The sequence below is a fragment of the Epinephelus fuscoguttatus genome, linkage group LG10, assembly GCF_011397635.1.
Source record: "Epinephelus fuscoguttatus linkage group LG10, E.fuscoguttatus.final_Chr_v1".
Classification (NCBI taxonomy): Eukaryota; Metazoa; Chordata; class Actinopteri; order Perciformes; family Serranidae; genus Epinephelus; species Epinephelus fuscoguttatus.
In genome coordinates, this window is record NC_064761.1 from 21,207,423 (window position 1) to 21,230,152 (window position 22,730).

At 41.3% G+C, this 22,730-nt stretch overlaps 1 protein-coding gene across 1 annotated transcript; it reads left to right on the plus strand.

Moving 5' to 3' along the window:
- The first annotated feature begins 339 nt into the window (after positions 1-339).
- Positions 340-21,455, plus strand: kif14 (kinesin family member 14). Its single transcript, XM_049588881.1, has 29 exons — positions 340-1,620; positions 2,669-2,923; positions 3,098-3,185; positions 3,352-3,450; positions 3,701-3,753; positions 3,851-3,881; positions 4,203-4,310; positions 4,528-4,644; positions 5,089-5,207; positions 5,552-5,724; positions 6,681-6,828; positions 7,343-7,406; positions 7,622-7,806; positions 7,940-8,042; positions 8,140-8,297; positions 8,428-8,575; positions 8,713-8,859; positions 9,708-9,840; positions 10,356-10,449; positions 10,600-10,741; positions 13,081-13,187; positions 14,519-14,619; positions 14,832-15,062; positions 15,347-15,534; positions 16,022-16,174; positions 18,052-18,174; positions 18,314-18,388; positions 19,988-20,138; positions 20,366-21,455. Exons 1-29 carry the CDS (start codon positions 584-586, stop codon positions 20,728-20,730), a joined length of 4,896 nt encoding a protein of 1,631 aa, XP_049444838.1. The 5' UTR covers positions 340-583; the 3' UTR covers positions 20,731-21,455.
- Positions 21,456-22,730: the final 1,275 nt, after the last annotated feature.

A 22,730-nucleotide genomic window follows, 5' to 3' on the forward strand; every position in this document is an offset into this window, starting at 1 on the left:
AAATTCAACTCAAGTAAAAAGAACTTAAAACCTTTTTTCCAACTATCTCAGCAGGTGGACTTTGAAATTTGGGATATTTTTGTTTAAACTGTGAAGCTTACGTCACTTTTTAAACGGTAGACTGCTAATTTTAGGCAGGAAAACATGAGTAGCAGCATTTTTCACTGGGATACAACCATACAGCTGCTACAGTTTACTGCTACACAACATTACAACCTTGATTATGCTGCCACCTAGCGTTAAACTGCGGTAACTACCTGTCTATACTATTATGTGACGTAACGATTTCCGAGAATTCAGCCAATCAGCTGTCGCTGGCGTAGACGATTTGAAATTGAAGCGGGCGAAGGCGGAAGCGATGACGGGATAATAACAAACCGAAGAAGCTCTGTTACCTCAACACAACTCGTTTTTACCCGAATGGAATTACATTCACTTTTTAATAACATACTTAGCTGCACTTGTGTCAGTCTTACATGCTTTTATGTCGTGTATTGTACGTTTTTAAAGCAACTTGAGTGAAGTAGCTAGTTAGCTAACCTAAAGCTCATTTTAACGTTTTTATGTTCAGCAGCCGTCAGCCATGTCGTTATTCAGTGTACAAGCGAGGAAGCACACAACTTATTATGACCATCTCATGACCACATCCAGGACACCGGGCAGAGAGCGCCTGGCAGAGCGAAAAGCGACGGACACAACGATAAGCAAACGTGAGATAACATCCGGAGAGTCTGCGTGTGAAGACAGCAGGTTATCTGATAAAAGCCGACAGGTAAACAGGACTTACATCGTCTCTGCGCTGTCAAAAAGTGGCAGCGGGCAGCAGACTTCTTACCGTGGCCGACTCACACTGCAGAGGCGGTCGAGAAGGAAGACCGGGTCTGAAACAGCGGAGAAAACCATGGTGGAAAGCAGCCAGAACACCACACCAGCTCCGGAGAAGAGGCTGACCCTGCAGCGCAGAACAAGGACTCCCTCAATGGATAAAAGCACACATGTGCAGGGTGGGGTTAGCAGCACCGGCCTGCAGCCAACACCGAAAATACTCAGTGAACCAAACGGTAGGACACCTGGTGTATTCAGATCTACGAGTTTAAGAGAGACTGCTGCCTCTGTGGAAACCCATGGGAGGCCTGCGCACTGCAAAACGCCCTCCTCCACCACAAAGCTAGAAGACCAGGCCCGGATCTTTAAAACCCCCACCAGGACGACACAGTTTCAGAAAATCGCCACCAAGAGAGAAGTGTTCGAGAGACTGGCAGGAAAAGATGCACCTAAACCAGTGGCGGTTAAATCTGCAAGTCTAGAGAGGCCCAAATCCCGAGCACAGCAAGTGGAAGACGCAAAACCTGTCCCAGCTCCTCGGGTCAGCAAGGCGGCGTCTGCAGGTGTGCACAAGCCAAACAGCACGCTAAACGTGAGGAAGACATCCAACTCAAGTCAGAGGGTAGACGTGACCCAAACCAGGACTTCCACTCCTGCTCCTGCTCCAGGTCCAGGTCCAGCACCTACTGAGCAGCTCCTGTCTCGTCACAGCCAGGCCCTGGAGCAGCAGGACTCACTGAAGATGGAGAACAGTGCAGTGACTGTTGCAGTCCGTGTACGCCCTTTTAATGCCAGGTTTGTGGTGCGATATTAGTCTCTGCAGAGGTAGATGATGTCTGTCAACATTTGTAGGTGTGGGTCTCCATGAATTACAGCTAAGAACCCCTTGTGTTAAAACCATTATTTCATTTGGTTATAAGTAGGGTAATGAAGTGTATTCTTGACATGCAAAGTCAGACAGATTTGAATAACAGAGATGTAGCAATGTATTTTACATGTTTCAAACAAGTCTTCATGAAATGGAAACAAGTCTGTGTAGCACAGTAGTGCTGAAACGACTAGTCCATTGATAGAAAAATAGTCTGAAACTGTTTAGATCAAGGGCATCAAACTCATTTTTTAAGGGCCACATACAGCCTCCAAATTTGTCCCTCTTTTGTTTAAAGAAGCACATTTTAAAAACTCGAATCCATTAACAAAACAGATGACAAACAGCCTGTCATGTCCTCAGAAGAACAAATTCAATTTCAACAGTATTTCTCAGTTTTTCCACATTCACTCAGTCTACTACTTGCTGTTACTACATGTGCATTTTTCCATACATTCCCACTCCCGTTTAGTAGTCCAAACATCATCACACCAAGCTAAAGTGAAAGAAAAGGATGGAGAAGCCTCTGAAGCAGCACTTACATGAAGAAAGCTGCTTGATGTTTAACTTGCTCCTGAAACCTGGTACCTTTTTAGTATTCACATGTGCCTCACTATTAGGTGTGCAAGGTCATCCAGTTCCAGCATCTCAGTTCTAGAACTTTAGGTTTTGGAGTGTTGGTTGGACAAAACAAGCAATCTGATATCTTTGCCTTGGGCTTAGGGAATTGAGATAGGCAATTTATAGACCAAATGCTTATTTGATTACAAGATATGCAGATACTTTTACAATGACAATGCTTGTCTTACACCTCAGGCTGTATGGGAATTTCCTAAGGTAAAAAATGATCACCAAATTACAAACAATATAAATTTTAAGTCGTGGAAGTGCTCAGATTTACAATCAGGTTAAAATATTCTTTCTAGTTCAACAAATCAGTTTCTGAAATAATACCTGTAAATATTTCTGCTCTAGGGAGAAGGCAGAGAAAGCATTACAGGTAATCTTTATGAACGGTCAGGAGACCAATGTCCAGCATCCCGACTCCAAACAGAGCTACTCCTTCACCTATGACTTCTCCTTCTGCTCGGTGGATGAGTGTGACCCTGCATTTGCCAGCCAGCAGACAGTGTACGAAACACTGGCCAAACCTCTTCTGCTGAGGGCCTTCGAAGGATTCAACACCTGCCTGTTTGCTTACGGTCAAACAGGCTCCGGGAAGTCCTACACGTGAGCGTTCTTTTCGGTTTTAGTTTATTACAGACAGCCTTGTACCACTGAAACTCTCTTAATTGTTTTTGCTCTCAAAAAAACAGACTTTGTAAAGTGTGCATATTAGGATGTGTATTTTAATTCATAATTAATCAGTAGTCATTTGATTTGTTTGAAACCTTTGTTGTTTAGCATGATGGGCTTTGGAGAGGAGGAAGGGGTAATCCCACGATTCTGCCAGGAGCTTTTTTCTAGGTTGGCATCCATGAAGAACGAAGAGGTAAAATGAATGTCTCTTAAAACGCTTTATCTCTGGTTCAGTGCCTCTAACTTATTTTATGTTCTTTTACACCGTTTGCTTCTTCTGTTAGTAAAATTAACTGTTAAAACTTTTCTTAAAGGAATACTTCACCCACTATACTGATCATTGGGCTCTTATATTTCAGGTCAAATGCCATGTAGAGATGAGCTATTTTGAAGTGTACAATGAGAAGATCCACGACCTGCTGGTGACCAGAGATGAGCCAAACCAGAGGAGGATGCCTGTGAGTAGTTTGCAAATACTGGTGCCTACATAAGCTAGTCACTTTGCCTGTTGGAGAACAGATAGTTCTTGGAGTTTAGTTTAACTATCTATCAAGATAGCATTGAACATCTGACAGTTGCTCATTTTAGTGAAGCATTCTTACTCATAATGCTTCCTGGATAATGCATACAATGTTCACGGTCATTTGTCGGACTGACTAACCTGAAAGTATATAGTCAAGATAAAATCATGTTGATTTGTGTTTCCAGCTGAGAGTGAGGGAACATCCAGTCCACGGTCCCTATGTTGCTGACCTCTCTGCGTAAGAAACCTTTAATTTCTTTTGCATTATTACACTTCAGTACACTTGAAAGAACATTCTTGAATGCAGAACTGCTCACTTTGTTATTTCTTCACAGGAATATTGTAAGCTCCTACAATGACATTGAGGTATGTTGAAACCGCCGTCAAGATATTTTCTTCTTTAGATCCTTGGCCTTTAGCTGACGCTCTTAAGAAGAACTTTGAATAAGTGAGCAAGTCAGGGTTCAGTGTCATGAGGAATGAGAGGCCACAATGGAATACAGACATCAGTGTTTGACTGAATAATAATGCTTTGAAAGTGTAGTACAGGAACACTTTTTTCAGAGGAGTGCTGAGAATTAAAGATATATCCAAAGCCTAGCATAGAAAATAATAATGCAGCTGATAACTACAAGAAAAGTGCCACATAAAGAGATTCAGTCATAATTTCCCGGTGTCCATGGTTAGGGCTGGCTGGAGCTGGGCAACAAGCAGAGAGCCACGGCAGCTACAGGAATGAACGACAAGAGCTCCAGATCTCACTCCGTCTTCACCCTGGTTATGACGCAGACTCAGGTATGGCCTCTCAACTTCACTGTATGTCACACATCCCACATATCTGGCCTGATTAATTCTTATATAATATACAAATCCACCACCAGATAAGATACGGCACCACAGTTGCTTTTCCAAGTTTTTATTAATGTGTAGAGTGTATGAATAAATTAATTCTGGGGTGGACTGTTCCTTTTAAGCTCAGTGTTACACATCTAATGAGTTTGTCTGTGTGCAGACTGAGTTTGTAGAGGGTGAGGAGCATGACCACAGTATCACCAGCAGGATCAACCTGGTGGACCTGGCAGGCAGCGAACGCTGTAACTCGGCGCAGACAAGTGGAGAGCGACTCAGGGTACACACACACACACACACACACACACACACACACACACACCACTTTCCTTGGGTATTGCTGCCCAGTCATGAGAATTAGCTTTTCTTTGTTTCATATCATTGTTGAGTGGATATATTTGTTTTTTTTGTTTCCTTTTGCTCTGATAGTATGAACAAACACCACACATGCAAAAATATTGTTAACACATTATTTCATTTTTACTTCCATTTTTCATTAATCTGACATTTTGAAACCTAAACAGTATCTTTAAAAATGGGTGGCATGAATCAGTAGGAGTCAATTAATCATTTCTTCTTCTATCTACACTTGATTCTCAGACCGAGATTTTAAAAGATTTAGTTTGTTAAAACCCATTTGCTTGTAATTTGGACCTTAGTGTATCTTGCAGAAGATGTCTTTTTCTTTTTCCTAAAACATCATAATTGTACTATCTCATTATAGGAGGGTGCGAGCATCAACAAATCCCTGCTTACCCTTGGAAAGGTCATCTCTGCCCTGTCAGAACAGGCACTGAGCAGAAAGAAGGTCTTCATACCGTACAGAGAGTCCGTCCTGACATGGTGAGAGATCAGAATGCTGGCACACATGCAGCTGTTGCAGAACTGTTGTTTTGTAAGGTCTCTTAATTATTATAATTTATTTATATTAACGGAACTTGTCCACACTTCATGTAGTGTACTCAAGTTTTGTCTGATTCATGTAAGACAGACTTAAATGACCAAAGAAAATTAATGCAAATACTTTCACAGTACTTATAATGAAGAGGTGCATATGTATAGAAATTGTATGATAAAAGTAAAATCTCGCCATATTTTTCATGTTTCCTCTAATGCAGTAGTTCAGCAGATCTCATTTCCAATTTCGAGGGATGATCCTGACCAAATCCCATTTTTCTCTCCCGCAGGCTGCTGAAGGAGAGCCTCGGCGGGAACTCTAAGACGGCCATGATCGCCACACTGAGCCCAGCCGGCAGCAATGTGGAGGAAAGCCTAAGCACTCTGCGCTACGCCCAGCAGGCCCGCACTATCATTAACGTGGCTAAAGTCAATGAGGACACCAGCGCCAAGCTCATCAGAGGTCAGACACTCAAAATATCAACACTCAGAAATCTCTGTTGGACTTAATTGAGCTCTAGAATACATTTCTTTATTATTTATACAGGCTGTTTATTTATCTAAGCCTAAATAGTAGTAGCAAGTTTTATGATGTTTTATCAGTATATCTGCGAACCTGTCTGTACATGCAGCACCTGTTTGTCCTTGTTCATGAAGAAAACCAGCAGTGGCTTTTCTATACTGATAAATGTTGTTGCCATAGTCCTGGCATTACAGGTTTGAACAGTATTTGTGCTCTGGAAGAATCCCACAATACGATATTATGCTATAAAGCAGCATGTTTTCTGTCTTTTAGCTCCTTCATCTGCCTCTCTTTGTTTCTGTCTCACTGTCTCTGTGTTTTCTCTTTCTTTAAATACGAATGTCTTTCTATTTGTGTCTTGCTCTTGATCTCCTTCCCTCTCCTTCTCTCACACATACCCTCCTGTCTGCCCATCAATCCATCACCAGCTTATGCACTACCCAGTTCAATTAAGGCCTGGCCCTAACCTTGCCTCCAGGCCATATTTATGCACTGTCAGCCGCACATGGCGACTAACTGTCATGCAAGTATTATTTTTCATAAGATGATTGTGCTGCTGTTTGACGTTTTTAGCACTGAGGGGAGCTCTTGCCGTGGATTTCTCTCACACGGCCTGTCAGTGTGTGATACTCAAAGTTAATGCGACTGAGACATTACAAATCAAGTCAATGTTGCTCAGTAAATAAGTGACATTGTCTGGCTGTTTGCTGGCAAAATCTGAATATTTCTGTTGGCTCTGTGAAAGTCACGTCTTAGAAGACTTTACAGACTTTTGTGTACAGTAACTCCCTGGAGTTTCACATTGACTGTGAAAAATTTCAGTGTACATTTGCTCTGAACTGCTTGATATTTCAGCTTTTACAAAGAATTTTAGACAAACATTTGCATGTTTTCAGAGCTGAAGGCAGAGGTGGAGAAGCTGCGAGCAGCCCAGATGAGCTCCCAGGGCATCCAACCAGAGAGGGTCAGGCTGTTCCAGCAGGAGATTGCTGGCCTGAGGAACAGACTCTGCCAGCAAGAGAGAGAAATGGCAGAGGCCAACCGGTCAGTATCACTACAATAATTGTGTCTTTTTCATTAAATCTATCTGAGGCAACAGACCCAGATATTATCAGTCTTTTTTTGATAGGGTCAAAGTGTAGCAGGTTTCCCCAGTATAAAGAACACTAATAGTGAAGTGATGATTTGAATGGATTCTGTCTTTATAAGTACATATTGTTTTGTTTTTTTCTCATCTTGCACACACTGTTACATAATTTAATTTATCAGCCATTTAAAAAGTGAAAATGTAATGATGCCAACATACAAAGACTAAATTTGTACTTATTCTGTACAGCTAAAAAAGCATAATTTTAAAATATTTTCCTTTTTTAAAGGAATAAACAAATAAAAAAAGGGAAAACATACTCATGATAAAGAAGTTCATGTTCTCCTTTTCATAAACTTTAGCCAGTGAGGTTAATAAGTGATTGAGTAGGGGAGACATCTGAAAGGATCATGGAAGAATTTGATTGGAGGTGATTGAATTTTTGGTTATATTTATCTTATTTTCTGAAAGGGCATGGAGAGAGAAACTGGAGCAAGCTGAAGTCCGTAAACGTGAAGAGACCAAAGAGTTGCAGGTATTTTTTTGAGCACAACATTCATTTTCATTCATTTTTTTACTGTCCTAAAGTGCACACCACACTTTACTGTGTCAAGGCTCTCATCCACTGTGTCCAACAGCTAATAATCTTTCGCCACACTGACCTGAAAAGGTCAAAGTACGAAACCCTAGTACAAGCTGTAATAAATTATGTGTAAAATAAGTATTTGGAAACTTTCTCTGTGTTTTCAGAAAGCCGGCGTGACTTTCAAAGTGGACAACCGTCTTCCCAACCTGGTGAATCTGAACGAGGATCCTCAGCTGTCTGAGATGCTTCTCTACATGATCAAAGAGGGTCGAACCACAGTGGGCAAGCTCAAGTCTGGGTCCAGGCACGACATCCAGCTGACAGGAGCCCTCATCGCTGACCAGCACTGGTAAAGCGTTTTTGCTTTTCTTATTCATCGAGCAATCTTTCTAATGGAGATATTGCCTATTTTCCTTTTTTAACCACAGCAGGCATTCATTGTGGAAAATATATATATTTATGTATTTTTTTGTATGTTTCAGTGTTATAACAAACGTCCAGGACACTGTCAGCATCACTCCCATGGACAACGCCAAGACCTTTGTTAATGGAAACCTTATATCTGAATCCACTGTCCTGCATCATGTGGGTAGTGAAGATTAGCATCATACTCATCATACCCACTCGTCACGTTTTATTTTATAAATTTAGCTCTTTTCATTTCTGTGTTCATGGTTTTCAGGGCGACAGGGTGATTCTCGGTGGAGACCACTACTTCCGCTTCAATCATCCAGCAGAGGTGCAGTCTGGGAAGCGGGTGTCATGCTGGACAGGCGCAGGCGATGGCCACAAAGACTTTGAATTCGCCAAAAATGAGCTCCTCGCGGCTCAAAGAGCTCAGTGAGTGCCAAAGACCAGATAAGAAAAATCACAATACCAATATACCAGCCATCCTATTCTATATACATCTTTTTTTGCAGACTAATAAGCAAAATCAGAACTCCTCTTAAGTCATCGTTTTGTGTCCCAGGCTGGAGGCAGAAATTGAAGAGGCTCATTTGAAGGCAAAAGAGGAGATGATACAGGGGATTCAAATGGCAAAAGAGGTGGCTCAGAAAGAGCTGTCTGACCAGAAGGCGCTTTACGAGAAGAAGATCCAAGCCCTGGAGAAAGAGCTGGTACGCTAAACTTTCCCTTCTTGTTTTTGAAATGTATGACTAGATAAAACATTTTGATTTTCATTTGTACTGTATTAGTTGTGTGTTGACATTCTACAATTTTTGCCACAATTAATACCAAAATATAATTAATTCAGACTGAGGAGACTAAGCGGAAGCGTCAGCAGGAGTTGGACCAGCAGAGGGTGGCCAGCCAGATGGCAGAGCTGAAAATGGCCAAGCAGGAGCTGGAGCAGGAGGTGGACACACACAAGAAGCGCATCCGCCTGCACATGGAGGCCCAGGTCAGGACCCAGAACGTCTGAAATTTCTGTCTCATTTTAATGAATTTCACTATTTTTAGGGGCCTTTTGTACTAGATAGATTTTGTTCTGTTGGAAAGAAATGGACAATTACACCCACTTACACAAACTTGTTTACTCTGCTTTATTCTGCTGTCAATATATATTAGCCTTTTCCAAATTTTTTAATGTTAATAATTTTACTGATCTTATTTATTGTCCTCACACCGACTGGCTAATCCCTTTTTTTCCTCTTGGAAGAGGCTGTGTACATCTAGAGTCAGTCCAGACAACTTGGTCTACAGTCAGTGGTACAGAGTAGTAGGTGGTAGAGCTGCAGGATCTTAGAAGTATGACATTTGAAACAGATCTTACTTCAGCCAGCTTTCTGCATTTTCCTTTTCTTGATCCTCAGAAGTCTGTTTAAGATAAGATAAGCCTGTACTGATCCCCAGAGGGGACATTTAGATGCTGCAGCAGCAGGCTGACAGAGATAAGAACAGATAAATGGAGGAGTAGAAATAACATATAAGCATGTACAAAATAAGAGCCATAAAAACACAAGAGGAGAAGTAAAAAAAAAAAAAAGAACTATACAAGAGCAGTTAAAGACAAAATTATGAGGTGACGAGTTGGAAATCTGGAATATCCCTGTAACCATAAATGACATCATCGTCTTCATTTGCTCATTCCCATGATTTCTGATGATCTAAAACAAGCTCCAGAAGTTTTATGTTTAACTGACGGGCCATTTGGGATGTGTTGTGAGTCATGGTGAAGCTTGGCTTCAGTCATAATGTCTTGGCCTGGTGATTTTTAATGTTGTGTACATGTACCATGATTCGCTCCAGGTGATGGAGGAACACCGTGTGTGTCAAGCGAAGATTGTTGACGCCCTGGAGGCGGAGAAGAGGAAGATCAGCAAAGAGCTCGAGGAGATGCAGAAGAAAAGAGCCTTTAGGGAACACCGTACGCTCCAACATGGTGAGAGCTTTCAGGCCACTACTGAGTGCCTATTAGAGCTAGGAACCACAGTGACAGTTCACACCATATAAGTTCCAGATTTGTGGGTGTGTCCTTTTTAAATCGGAAATGTTACAGTAGAGAGAGTTTGTCAGGACCCATGTAAACATTTAAAAGAATGCTTCACCTTCAGAATGACCATTTGTATATCAGTAACTAGCCACAGGTTACCTTGAATCTGTGAAGAGAAGTTTGTGTTTCTCACATGCCTCCACAGTGAACGGAGAATCTAAATTTAAATCTCACTACATCTCCGTAACATAAGTGTCTGAATAATGTTTGTGAAAACACAAAGTTATAGTAAGGGTAGTATTACTTTTTGTACTGGGTGACAGAATTAAAACAGATGTTACAGAGTGAATCCTTTCTGTCCAGTGCTATCAAATCAGGCTGACATAAAGTAAATCTAGGACAGATGCTCTGACTCAGGGCTGCTGGCTCTAGTGAAGTTAATGTGTTTCATTTCTGTATTTTAGTGTCTCCACAATGGGACGCCATGAAGTTGTCCCTGATGATCGAGGAAGCCAATAAGATCAGCGCTAAACTGAAGAAACACACGGTATTCAGCAGGTATGAAAATACAAGATTGGGCCTCAGTTTATACATGATGTGATTTATTAGACAGGTTGCAAACCCATCAAGAATCAATAAACCCATTGAAGTGTCACACGAGTCGGTATTAACATAAGCCAAAAATCATTTGACTCTCCTCTTTTGTAGACATGAGAGCTCTGAAGATGAGATCCAGAAGCAGGGCGGTCCGCTGCAGGTGCGAGTTCAAAACACAAAGCTGGGGATCTCCACTTTCTGGAGTCTGGACAAGTTCCAAGACAACATCGCTGCCATGAGGGAGCTCGATCAGGTCTGCCTTAGATTAGTTCTGCCTTTCAATTCATCACTTTTTTTTGAGTTATTGAAAGTAAAGAGGAAAGTCTCGAGAATCTGAAACATGAGGAATTAAAAATATCCTCAAATTAAAATGAGAGTAAAACGGAGCTGATTCCTGATGTGGAAACTGGCTGTACTTTTGTAATGATATTTTGACCAAATTATAAACATACAGTGGGTGCCACAGATGTTGCTGTGACCCCTTACCTAACAGAAGGAACCTGGGAACATGTTGTCCCAGTGTCCTACTCATCTAAAGACTTGCAGATCAGATGAATTGAAGACTCCAGATCGCCATTAAAGGTGAATGTCTTTGCTCTGTCAGGCTTTTTGCTTGTTTCGGGTGCTTCCCAGTCCGAGGTTGCCACAGTTGTAAAATTCCTGCAAAGGTTATGACATTATAAAAAATGTTTTTCAGGTCTGGAAATGGTTTGGAATTGACAGAATGTCTTTGGAGATGTTTTGAATATGCATTGTTTTGGATATTGTTCAAAATATGTTCATAAAAACCCCACACCGATCAGATCAGCATTGCGTCATCCCCAAGGCCGGGCCTCCTTTAGGGGGAATGAAACGTGCTGCACGTCAGGAGAGAAACAGGAAAATGCAGAAAAGCTGTGTGTAGCACGTTAAGACTTCCCCACTGAGATTTGAGCTGCATCAGATACATGAATATTCACTGTCAGTGTGGTGAATCGCTAAATGATGCTGGTGAAAGTTACTATTGATGGGTAGCTAGCTAACGTTAGCTTGAGTGGGAGGCTGCTAGTAATGCTACAATCAAACAATTAAACAGCATCAGACTATTATCCCCAACTAAATCTCAGTATCTTCAGTTTTCTATCCTCCAAAAAGGGGCTTGGTCTTGACGTTTTGCGAAGTACCCATGTGTGCCTTTCTGGTCTATTGGCATATGTAACAATTATGCGGTGGGAATGTATTATCAAGTAAAGTTAGCAAGTGCTAGCAGTTTGCAAATGCCTGGGAAAAGTGTGTTCAATAATGTATGGCTGTGTCATTACATAGGCCTACCTTTTTTGAACCACTTAAAGGGAAAATTCAGTTTATTTAAACCCGTCTCCTATCGTCCTAAATTTGTTTCAAGTCACTAGTGACATAGAAATAATAGTTAGCATGTTAGCCGTTAGCCTAGATACAGCCATAGCGTCAGACCTGTTAAAACGTAATTGAACGGGCAAAGTGCAAAGTTAGTTCACTAAACAAGCTTTTTCTCCACAAAGACTGCCTCATATCGTTAGGATAAATGTCAGAGAGGAGGAATGGCTGCTGGTAGGCTTTAGCTCTGGAGGTTGGTTGTGTAACGTTACCTGTGAATGCTGTGCCCCAGTGCCCACAGAAGAGGAATACCTCTGTTGCAAGGAATGGGACCAGTTGTAGCCTTAGCTAAATGGTAAACAACAAACATGGCAGCCCACTGGAAAGGTAAGACAACACATTTACATGTCGTTTTCTATGTGTTCTCTGACATTTATCCTAACGATATGAGGCGGTCTTTGTGGAGAAAAAGCTTGTTTAGTGGACTAACTATGCACTTGAAAGGATGCCCGTTCAATTACGTTTTAACAGGTCTGACGCTACGGCTGTATCTAGGCTAACGGCTAACATGCTAACTATTATTTCTATGTCACTAGTGACTTGACACAAATTTAGGACGATAGGAGACGGGTTGAAATAAACCGAAATTTCCTTTCAAAGTCATGAAAATGGTCTAAAAATATCATCGGTAAAAATGCGTGGGAACCCTGCAGGTCGTTCGGCCAGTTTTCTTCTGATCTTTACAAGGAATAGAGGATGCTGAGAATATTTAGCGGACATGTTTATGGAATTTTACTGGACAGTATTATTGAATACTATACACAGAATCAGAATGATCATGGATGTAATGTAATCATAAATATATTTATACCCCAAAGGATCTCAAGACAATGACGGATATACGAGTAGACTCATGATCGAGCTGATAAACGAGCGCCAGCAATATGCTTGAAAATTCAAAGCAAGCTTGTGCATACCTGTTTATTTAATTTGACTATTACTCTAATAAGCTGCAGTATTTTGCCTGTCGAGTGAAGCGTATTCAGCCAGCCGGTCTGTCTGTTCCTCATTCTGCAAACTAAGAGTGTGACATCAGCTCAAGTGCGATTGCCAATTTCCCAGGCGTTTGACCTTATTTACAGTCCAGAATGGGTTGTTTTATGCCTGACAGAGGGATGCTGCCTCACTTTGCTGCGCTTTTCTCATTAAGTTGAGTAAATGAGACTGGGCATGTCAGCAATAGTTTACTCTCCGCAGGGGGATTCCACCTCTAAAGATGACGATGTGTTTTATGACCCCGATGATGAGTGGGAGCAAGATATATCGGCCTCCTCTGCTTCCACCTCCTCCTCCTCACGCCGGAGGTAATTATCCAGCTCTTCCTCTCTCCTCCTATCCATCAACCTCTTCCTAGCACCTTACCTAGATGTTTACATTAGGTGTTGGGGACTTTTGGGGATTACTTGAAATATGTGACAAGGCAAATGTAATCTTAAATGCACAGTCCTCATGCACAACTGAACTCAAAGCCTCTTGCACTCTTCTAATGTGGACAATGTGTCAGGAAAATGGATGTACTGTATGTGGAAAGTTGAACTGTATGTGGATGGAACACGGAAAATCATTTTTTTTGTCAAACAGTTTGGAAGATTTTGGTTATTTTCACAAAGTCATCTTAGTTTCCACCAATGTGATTTACACCCTGGCACACGTTTTTGACGTTCAACACATCCTTCTTTCTCTCATGAAGAGCTGGTGTGAAGTCGCTGCCCACAGAATATTTCCTTCTTTATTATTTTTCCTCTGTTCATTAATATCATTTCCATGAAGGCCAAGCCAAGGGGTTTAGAAAAGGAGAGGGCACTGAAGGTCCCTGTGTTGCTCACTCTACAAACCACAAGCCAAAGAGAGAGAGAGAAAGAGACACACACACACACACACACACACACACAGCACCTGTGGTACATGCAGAACCCCCGACATTTTCCCCTCACATTGTTGTTATTCTTGTCAGGCATGCTTATGGTGCTCCTGGTGGTGCCTGAACTACCAGCAGACCCAGCCAAATGACACATGGCACAGGCACTGTGGTTCCTTCCTTCGTCCATTCTCTCCCTGACTCCAGTAAACCCATGCCTAAGCCTCATGGCCACAGTCATAGCTGTTTACTGACTTTCCCTCCTCTGGGTTTTTCATAATAATGAAACTGTATTCCCCTGTTGAACTCATTTAACCCCACATGAGTTCAACACAATACCAAATCCAAATCTAAATGTGCCCATTCCACACTTAAAATTAGATTATCTTAACCATGTCCAGAGATGAAGAAGCGCTGCCTACATTAATAAATGCAGTCTGTCTCCAATCACCTCATAATGTCAGCAAAATAATCAGAGCTCTCAGATCTAGATAGGAAATCCCCACAAATTAAAAACATTGCAGGCAGTACAGACAGTAACAGACCTCAAGATTGGTTTATTTTAAAAAGTACTGGCACAACAAAGTTACAGGCAAACCTCAAGCTGCAGTGAGTATAATGGTTTCTGCAAAAAACAGTCTTTAAGAACACATCAAATTCACTCTAAGTACACTTGAGCATCAAATTATTCTGAATGAGAGCTAATAATTATGAATGGAAATATAAAATGTTTGCAGGGTACTCACAGCATTTTGGTTCTGGTTTGTTTGGCATCAGGAGCCGGAGCTTCTTGAAAAGCAGGAGAATCTCAGGTCGTCTCTACGAGATCCGGGTGCATCCAATTCAGAGCCTCCACAATGGCTCCTCGCAGTCTGCTGGTGAGATACTTAACAAAATGACCTAAAACAAGTGTTAAGGTTAAAATTTGTAAATCTGTAAAATGCTTATCCGTAACACAGAGAAAGTTGGATAATAAATGGACCAGATTGATTATGCAACAAATTAATGTTTACTATGATGTAGTGTTGTAAGAATGAGGTCTGGTGAGGTCATGTCTGTGTACACTGACTCTTCAGTTTGTCTGTCCCAGGGTTGATGGGTGGGGCCAAACTGCCCTCCACCCACTCCGGCAGCCTAGACTCTGCCATGCTTGGCATCTGCAAGGAGCTGTTGGGCCAGTCTGTGGCCCGTCTGCGTGGTTGTGGTGGAGCTGAGGAAAGCATGGCGGACAGGTTGGCCTCTGATCTGCACTTACTGTATGTGGCGGTCCAAACCATAGCTGACCAGTATGACAGCTTGGGTGATGACAGCCAGGAGAATGGTGAGACTTAATCTAAAATGAAGTACTTTATGAGTGACAACAAAAACAAACTGACGGGGATCCAAATAAATAAACAAGCCAGTGCTTTTCTTCCAATACTTAAGAACATCTTGTCAGGGTTTTGGGATTTGAAGCCATTTTTTCCATTAATTCAATTTAAATAAACTTAAATCTTTTGAAGAAATAGTCCAGACTGTTGTTAGACAGCCAAGGATCTTATTTCCTTGGCTGATTTACTGTGTAGGTGGTGAACCAAACCGTTATTATGCCTTTTTCTCCTGCAGTGTTTGCGTGTAGCTTGGTTGCCAAGACTCAGCTGATCAAGGCCACCACAATCATAGAGAGTGCAGTGTTTGCTACCATGCAGTTGTTTGCCAGTGTTAAACCCTCCTCCGGCCGGCTCTACTCCATCGCTGAAGAACTCAAGACCCAAGTCAAGAAGATGGGAGGATTCTTTCAGCTGCTCATTCAGGTAAACACAAAAATACCACACTGCGTTTAAGGTATTCAACAGCACAGTGTTGTGCTTTTTGTGGCATTTGCAGCCAGTGTGCAAAATCTGAGCTGAAAAATGATTTTCAGTTGAGTGTAGTTTGGACAGTAGGTGGCTGATCAAAATGCAGAGCATTAATTGACGTGTCTTAGCTCTGAGCTGTTTGAGCTGTCTATGGAAATGGCAAAGCGGAGGGAATTCTCAACCTTGAAACAGAACATGAATATATGGAAAATAAATCTAGATTCCCTACCAGCCTCAGCACCTAAACAAGCACAGTTTTGCTCTCTTACCCCTGATTTTTCACATTCTCCAGCATTTTCATTTATTTACCGACCCTTCAGACTGTGTCGAGCATTTTGTCGGCGCGCTCGCATTGATTTACTGTTAAATCAATTTTAATTCAACCTGTTTGTTTATGCTGACTTGATGCCAACTGAAAATAGAAAATTTTCTCCCCATTCAGGGTTGCGAATCTGAGATCACCTCAATGGTGACGGATGCACGGAGGAAGAGCAGTCAGTGCCTGGATGCAGCACTGCTTGCACTGGGCCACCTGGTGGCAGTGACAGGCATGCCGCTGAATGCTATGGGGCTGCGTGCCCAGGCTACAGGCAAGGTAACATCGCCATTAATATCACAGCAGTTACTATCTTTGTCAAAGCTCTGGGGTCCACTGTAATACGCCTCTACTCCACAATACTTGAGAATGGAATATTAGCCGTGTGGATCTCAGCAAAGAAGCTGGTGGAGGATTATTGAGCTGAATAAGGATATGACATGCTTGATATGTTACCGTGCAAACGCTGTGGTTTCTCATGTTGTGTTAAGCGGGGCAAGGAAATATTTAGAGTTGTCTCTGTCTTTCAAAGGTGCACAGTGTATTATTCAACAGTGACTAGCACACATTTGTATACAAAGATAACAAAAAAGACTCCCAATGCTGCAGATAATTTACCTGACAGAGGATCTTTGGGAAATGTAGTGACAGAATAAAAAACATCAGACAGCAATGTGACCCAAAGATGTCAAAAAGTGGGGAAAAAGAACTTGGAGATAAAGCGATTGGCCAGACCAATATGTAGGGCAATATTAGATTCTTGCAGCTATATCGGTATTTGCGCTTGTTGGCCATAGACTGCAAATTAAGATGGACGACATGACCACTCCCCAAGAGTGAAGCCAAAACTGGTGGCTGGCTGCAGGACAGGTCAAGGATAGTTTCTCTCATTTTATGTAGTTCTTATCATGCTGATTAATCTTCAAGTGTTAATTTTTCTGATAAGTTTTGTCATAACTAGTTATTTTATGCTATGAAAAGGGAGTTTGAAATCACGATCGACAGCTGTATGTGCCAGCTGGTGTGTATGTGATCAGTGGTGCTGCTTGCAATTGGTCGTATGGCAGGAACTTTAAACTGCTATCGTGCAGTCCTTGGTTATAAATGATGTCACCAGCACAAGATGGCAGCGGCCATATCCAGGATATTTTGGCTTCATTTTTGTACAGTCGGGGTAAAGTAGAGATGTGTAGTCCATCTTTATATACAAGGTTCCCACAGTCATGAAAAACCGTGGAATTTAACGGTCACAATTTTTTACGGTTTTGTAAAAGGCATGGAATTTGTTGTGTAATGAAATTGTTCAGTAATCTTCCGTGGATCAAATTAAATCAAATTTTATATAGCACATTTAAAAACAACCGCAGTTGACCAAAGTGCTGTACAAATCAAATGAGTAACACAAATATCCTTCCACATAGTGTAACATAACGGCAGATGTATTCTCTGTACCTGTCAACATAACATGGCTCTAATATGTGCTAATGCGTGACATTTTTTGTTGCCATCATATATGTTTCTTCATATTCTTCCCACGTTCCATCTTTCCCCTAATGTATGCTTGCTAGCTGTAATTATCTTTGAATAAAGTTTGAATCTATTGTTTGAAAAACACCTGGCAAGTGGAGCCAAAAAAAAAAAAAAAGTAATGAGTCATTGAAAAGTCATGGAAAAGTTTTGAAATTTCGTCCATGAAAATGTGTGGGAACCCCGTATGTAGAGTCATTGGTGTCGGCCAAGAAGTAACAAGAAATGGTAGCACATAAACTAGGTTTGAGGTAATTCACAGTGTCACCATAACATAGTTTGTCAGTCAGAGAGAACTAACATATTTATTTATTTAATTAATTCATACATGCCTTGGTCACCATTCTTTCATAAAACTAATCTTAGGGATCTGTATCAGGATTGTTTGTGTTATGTTTAAGGAAAATACAGTTATCCGATATATCGTTATCAGATTGTTTCTTAAATCTCAAATATCAGTTTCATTATCGGCCTCAAACATCCTGTATTGGTCAGGATATACTTCTAATACTCTGTCCTAAACCATCAGGGATATCCTGTTTTTGTGTGTATTGGGTTTTGCAGCTTTTGGTTATCAAAAATATGAAAATAAAAATGTGCTTTGTTATTCTATGATTATATCTTTTCAGCAATCAGTTGTCACGTGTCTGCTGAAGGGGACCAATAAGGGCGTCAGCGCTCTCCTGGAGGAGAGCCTCACCATCACCAGAGAGATGCTGAGAGATGCTCAGCTGGCCTACCCCAGGAACCCAGTAAGAGATCATGATCCTGTCACTGGTTGTCATGGTTATATAATTAATTATGTGTTGATAATTTACTTTCTGTAATGGTGTAAGTAAAAAAAAATCTTAAAATGTGGTGTAACCATTGATAATCCATCTGTGCTTACAGCTGCTGCAGAGCCTAAAATCCAAGACGCTTGACTTAGCCTGTGCTCTGCAGAACTACATGCATTGCCACATCACGGTAAGTTTCAGCAGCAAAACCAGCTACTAAGAGTTACGGTGACATTTGAAAAAAGGTTTAAATCATAGGAAACTAAATATTTACATTTGCAATTACATGGGTGTCAACTGTGTTGGCCCACTAGAAACGTCATCAGCAATTCTCCAGCGCCTCCCTCCCATAATTCCCCCTCTTTTTTTTCCCTGGTGCCAACACCTGACTCAGTTTTTGACATGTCACAGTAGGAAAAGCACAGGTGTAAACAATGAAGTTAAAGATGGCTGAATTCCATTTAGCTGCTTTGATTTCAGGGTCCTGGTATTGTGCATACTCACTGTCACACTAACTGGGGCTCTTGAACAGAACAGAGCCGTCGTCAGCGTCATTAGTAACACGTGTGCTTTTTCTACTATGACAGCTCAAAAAGTCTATGAAGAAGTTGATTAATGGAATCAGCTATCAGCTATCTGCAGCTCCATTCCAAAAACTGCTGGTATTTGTTTGGGTAAACTACGGCTGAAAGACAGAATACATGCTCAGCAAAGCCTCCCTGGATATGTAAAGGTTTAAAACAGTCTTCCGTCCCGACACAGGCTTCAGTGTTACAGATTAATACCCCCACACACAGCAGCCCTGTTAAAGATGCCACTCAGCCTTTATTGCTCCTGTAAAGCTCAATGCTCTGTAGGCTTATCTCGCCGCAGTCGCCCCTTGACGATCATTCAGGTAATGAATGTGTTGAATGAAGTGGCATCAGTCACAGCTAACAGGCTTGTTTGCCGTTATCTTAGCCACACAAAGTAGCAGTTTTTTTTTTTTGTTTGTTTTTTTGTTAAAACCAATCATTGACACGTATAAGCGCTGGGGCATTTTGCCGCCCACAGTGTCATTGTAGTCAAATAAACTTGAGTTATAGCCTGAGGCAACTACTTTCACAGTGGTTTTTTTTTTTTTTTTGAGCAAAGGATTTAACACAGGACTGCACATGTGCACGATCGCTGATGTAAACGCATCTGTGAATTACGTTATAGTTTTCAGCTCATAACAACATAAGAAAAGCCCCATTAGTGATTCAGCTGTTGGTATAAAAGGGTAAAAGTTGCTTTTCCAAGGGTTTATGAATTGTTATGGCAGCTAGTAAAAAAAATACAATAATGTTAAAGTATATCTGTTAATATATTTAAATATGTAACTTTTTCATTTTACATTTTCTGCTTTACTGTAGTTAACTGGGGGAAGGATGCCTTTAGATTTATGTCATAGAAAAGAGCACATCACCATGAAGCCCCATTCATTCAGTGACATCATTTGCATCTGTGTGTGTGTGAGAATGTTTGTAATGCATCTGTGTGATTGCTAAAGTGGTATTAGGCTACATACAGAACTGGATGTGACAACTCAAAGATCCCTAGTTAAAATATCAAGTTCAGCTGGGAGCATGCAGCTGAGGATTATCAGTAAAAGTTCATTTAAATTGAGCTTGGTTGTTAACAATTTTTAATGAACTATATGGTGTCGAATGGTATGCTCTTTATTATGTAATTGTCGGTTGTGTTAAATTTAGTCTTGTTTATTTGCTGTCTTGTATTCATCATTTGGGTGTGCTTTTTTTCCAAAAAGGAGAAAGAGACTGACCCTAAGGAGGTGGAGGAGGGGGAGGGGGAGACCTCGGCTTCCCATCTGCAGAGACTGAGGACTGCAGCGACCAAGCTGTTCCAGCTGAACCAGGCCATCAGACAGCTGCATTCCTCCCTGTCTACTGCCCTGCGAGGTGAAACTTGTGACATACACACAGTCTGGATGTTTGGCTGAAACTTTGTTTTGTTTCGTTGCTATAATACTTTTGGTGTTTTTTGGATAAATATTGTAGGGTTTTATAGTTGGTTAGCTGGCAAAGTGGCTGACATGGACAAATTAACACTCCTCATCTTAAATCTAAACCACATCACTGCAGTTGTAGGTGTCACCTCCGATATCTGACTGTCATTCTCTTTACAGCCAAAGACAGAGACTCCAACCTCAGCAGCAGCAGAGAGCTGATCTCCTCCTCTGCCAAGGCTGTTGATGAGCTGATCACCGATCTGTCCAAGGACGGAGTGCTGACGCTGTCCCTGCAGCTTTCCGTTCTTCAGAGCGTCTTGACCGCACGTGACGAGCTCCACTCTGCCCTGCAGTCCCTGTCCTCCTGGAGGTCACAGGAGGCGGGAGAGAGCAGGAGCTCTGGCGCTTCAGATAAGAGCACAGAGGATGAAACCTCAAGTAAAGAGACTCACAGTGCCGTTAGAAATCGAGTCGTGAGTAAGTTAGTAGTGTGCCCTCTCCCTGCAGGTGTGTCAGCCACAGGCAGCCTACACTGGGTGTGATGTGCTTTTATATAATGTGTTACTCTATGATGTGCTCACATAGTGTATAATTTACTGTAAAAAATTAACTGCTGATGTAGACAAAACTTTTTCTGATAACAAATGGGTCATGGGGATTTTTTTTTGCACACTCTGGTATCACCAACCTGGCATCACAGGTAGAAAACACTGCAGAGACTTCTTTAGTGCTGTCATCCAAGTTGGTCAAAAGTTACTCACATTTGTCCCTGTCTGCTCTCTAAATGTGAGCAACACCTGCCTTTTTAAGGGCTCTTTTTTCAATTAAAAAGAAAGTAATAAATGGGGGCAAACAAATTAATGCTAATTAATATGTGTATGCTTCAAACTACAGTAATTCCTATCATCATGTCACTTTTTATTCATTTAAATATACAACATTTCAATATACAGCAACTCAGGTACTGTGCTTTGTAAAAAAAAAAAAAAAAATATTACACACGTTCTCCCCATTCTTTCCTGTATATAATTTCTTGTACGACAGCATGTTTTGTTCTCACGTTTGCATTAAGATTAGCTCTTATATATTGTGCGACACACTCTGCAGCTATTTGCACTCAGGAGGGACTGGTATACTCAGTGTTTCTTCATGTACATTAACACAGATGTGTTTTGTTTCCTTTAATGCTTTTGTATCACTTGGTAAATTTGATGTGTCATAATAATACAGCAACTTGTGTTTCTGCAATAAATTCATGTGGCTTGGTTTGACAAGGACACAAAGCTTTCATACTGCATGTCACTATTCTGTAAACAGTGAACTGATTGTGACTACAATACGGTCAGTGGGAAATGTTAAGCAATCAAAACATTCATATACATATTCCTTCACTGCCAAGGAGGTTTTCGCTTACAAGGAATTTGCTTTGGTTTTTGTTGCAAATATAAAGCATACAGTGTTAAGAGGAAATTAAAAATAAGGCAAATTACTAAAAAAGTTACTATAAAGATATGACAGTTTAAAACGTAATATAGCACAATATAGCTTAGCATATAAAGAAGCTGCAGTTTCATGCAGGATGGGGGAATATGCAAAAGTTGACAGTGGAGCAAATATGTGCAATGTGTTGTGCAAGGTGTGCAATTATGTACTGCATAAAGACCAGGCATGTCTAAAGTCTGGCCCAGGGTCCAGTGTGGCTCTTGGGCCGATTTAAAACAGCCGTCAACCCGTCTTTCAAAATATACTCTATGTGGCCGCCACACAATATTGGTTAATCAAGGAGGTAACTTTGCATTTTTTCTGTTCACCTCACGATGGCTGGATCATCATGCAGTTTGCAGACATGCACCAAGCAGGAACTACGTACGGAGACACACATTTGCTGCTAAGTATGGCCACATAGAAGTAGCATAAAGTCGACAGCGAGGGCCACCATTTTCAGGAGCACCATTTTCATTTAACACTTGTGTGTGTCTAATTTGTGTGATTTTTTTTTTTTTTTTTTGATAACAGATGATGCAAGAAGCAGCTGGCCCCCGGATGTTTTCACATTCTCTAATCTGGCCCCCAAAAGTCTGGACACCTCCTGATACAGACAGTGTCTGTGAGGTCCCGTGCCTCGTTGACAAGGCCCTTTGCATTTGGAAAGAAACTGTCTGACGTGAGGTTTTGGTCCTGATGGATCGTAGCCTCCTGCCAGAGGGGAGTGTAACAGAGAGTTTGTGTCCAGGGTGGGAGGGGTCGGCCAGGGTTCTGGAGGCTTACAAGTCCAGGAGGGATGGCAGATTACGGTCAATCACCTTCTCAGCAGAGCGTACGATATGCTGCAGTCTGCCTTAGTGAATTAAATGTAGTGAATTAAACACTGAAATTACATGACAAGACTCCACAGGCTTACACATACTACATATTGATCTCTACACTATTACCATGATATTGTTTGCTTGTTTCTGTTGTAGGTGCACATGAAACCTGAAAATGTATCTCTACATTCATCTCACAGTGTATAATTATAGTATTATTATTATTGGTGGGGGAC

Coding starts and splice junctions, on each gene's coding strand:
- kif14 (XM_049588881.1), top strand. CDS start 584: ATGTCGTTATTCAGTGTACAAGCGAGGAAGCACACAACTTATTATGAC. Junction 8,576..8,712: donor AAGCCCTGGAGAAAGAGCTG/GTACGCTAAACT, acceptor TAATTAATTCAG/ACTGAGGAGACTAAGCGGAA. Junction 15,535..16,021: donor TCTTTCAGCTGCTCATTCAG/GTAAACACAAAA, acceptor CTCCCCATTCAG/GGTTGCGAATCTGAGATCAC.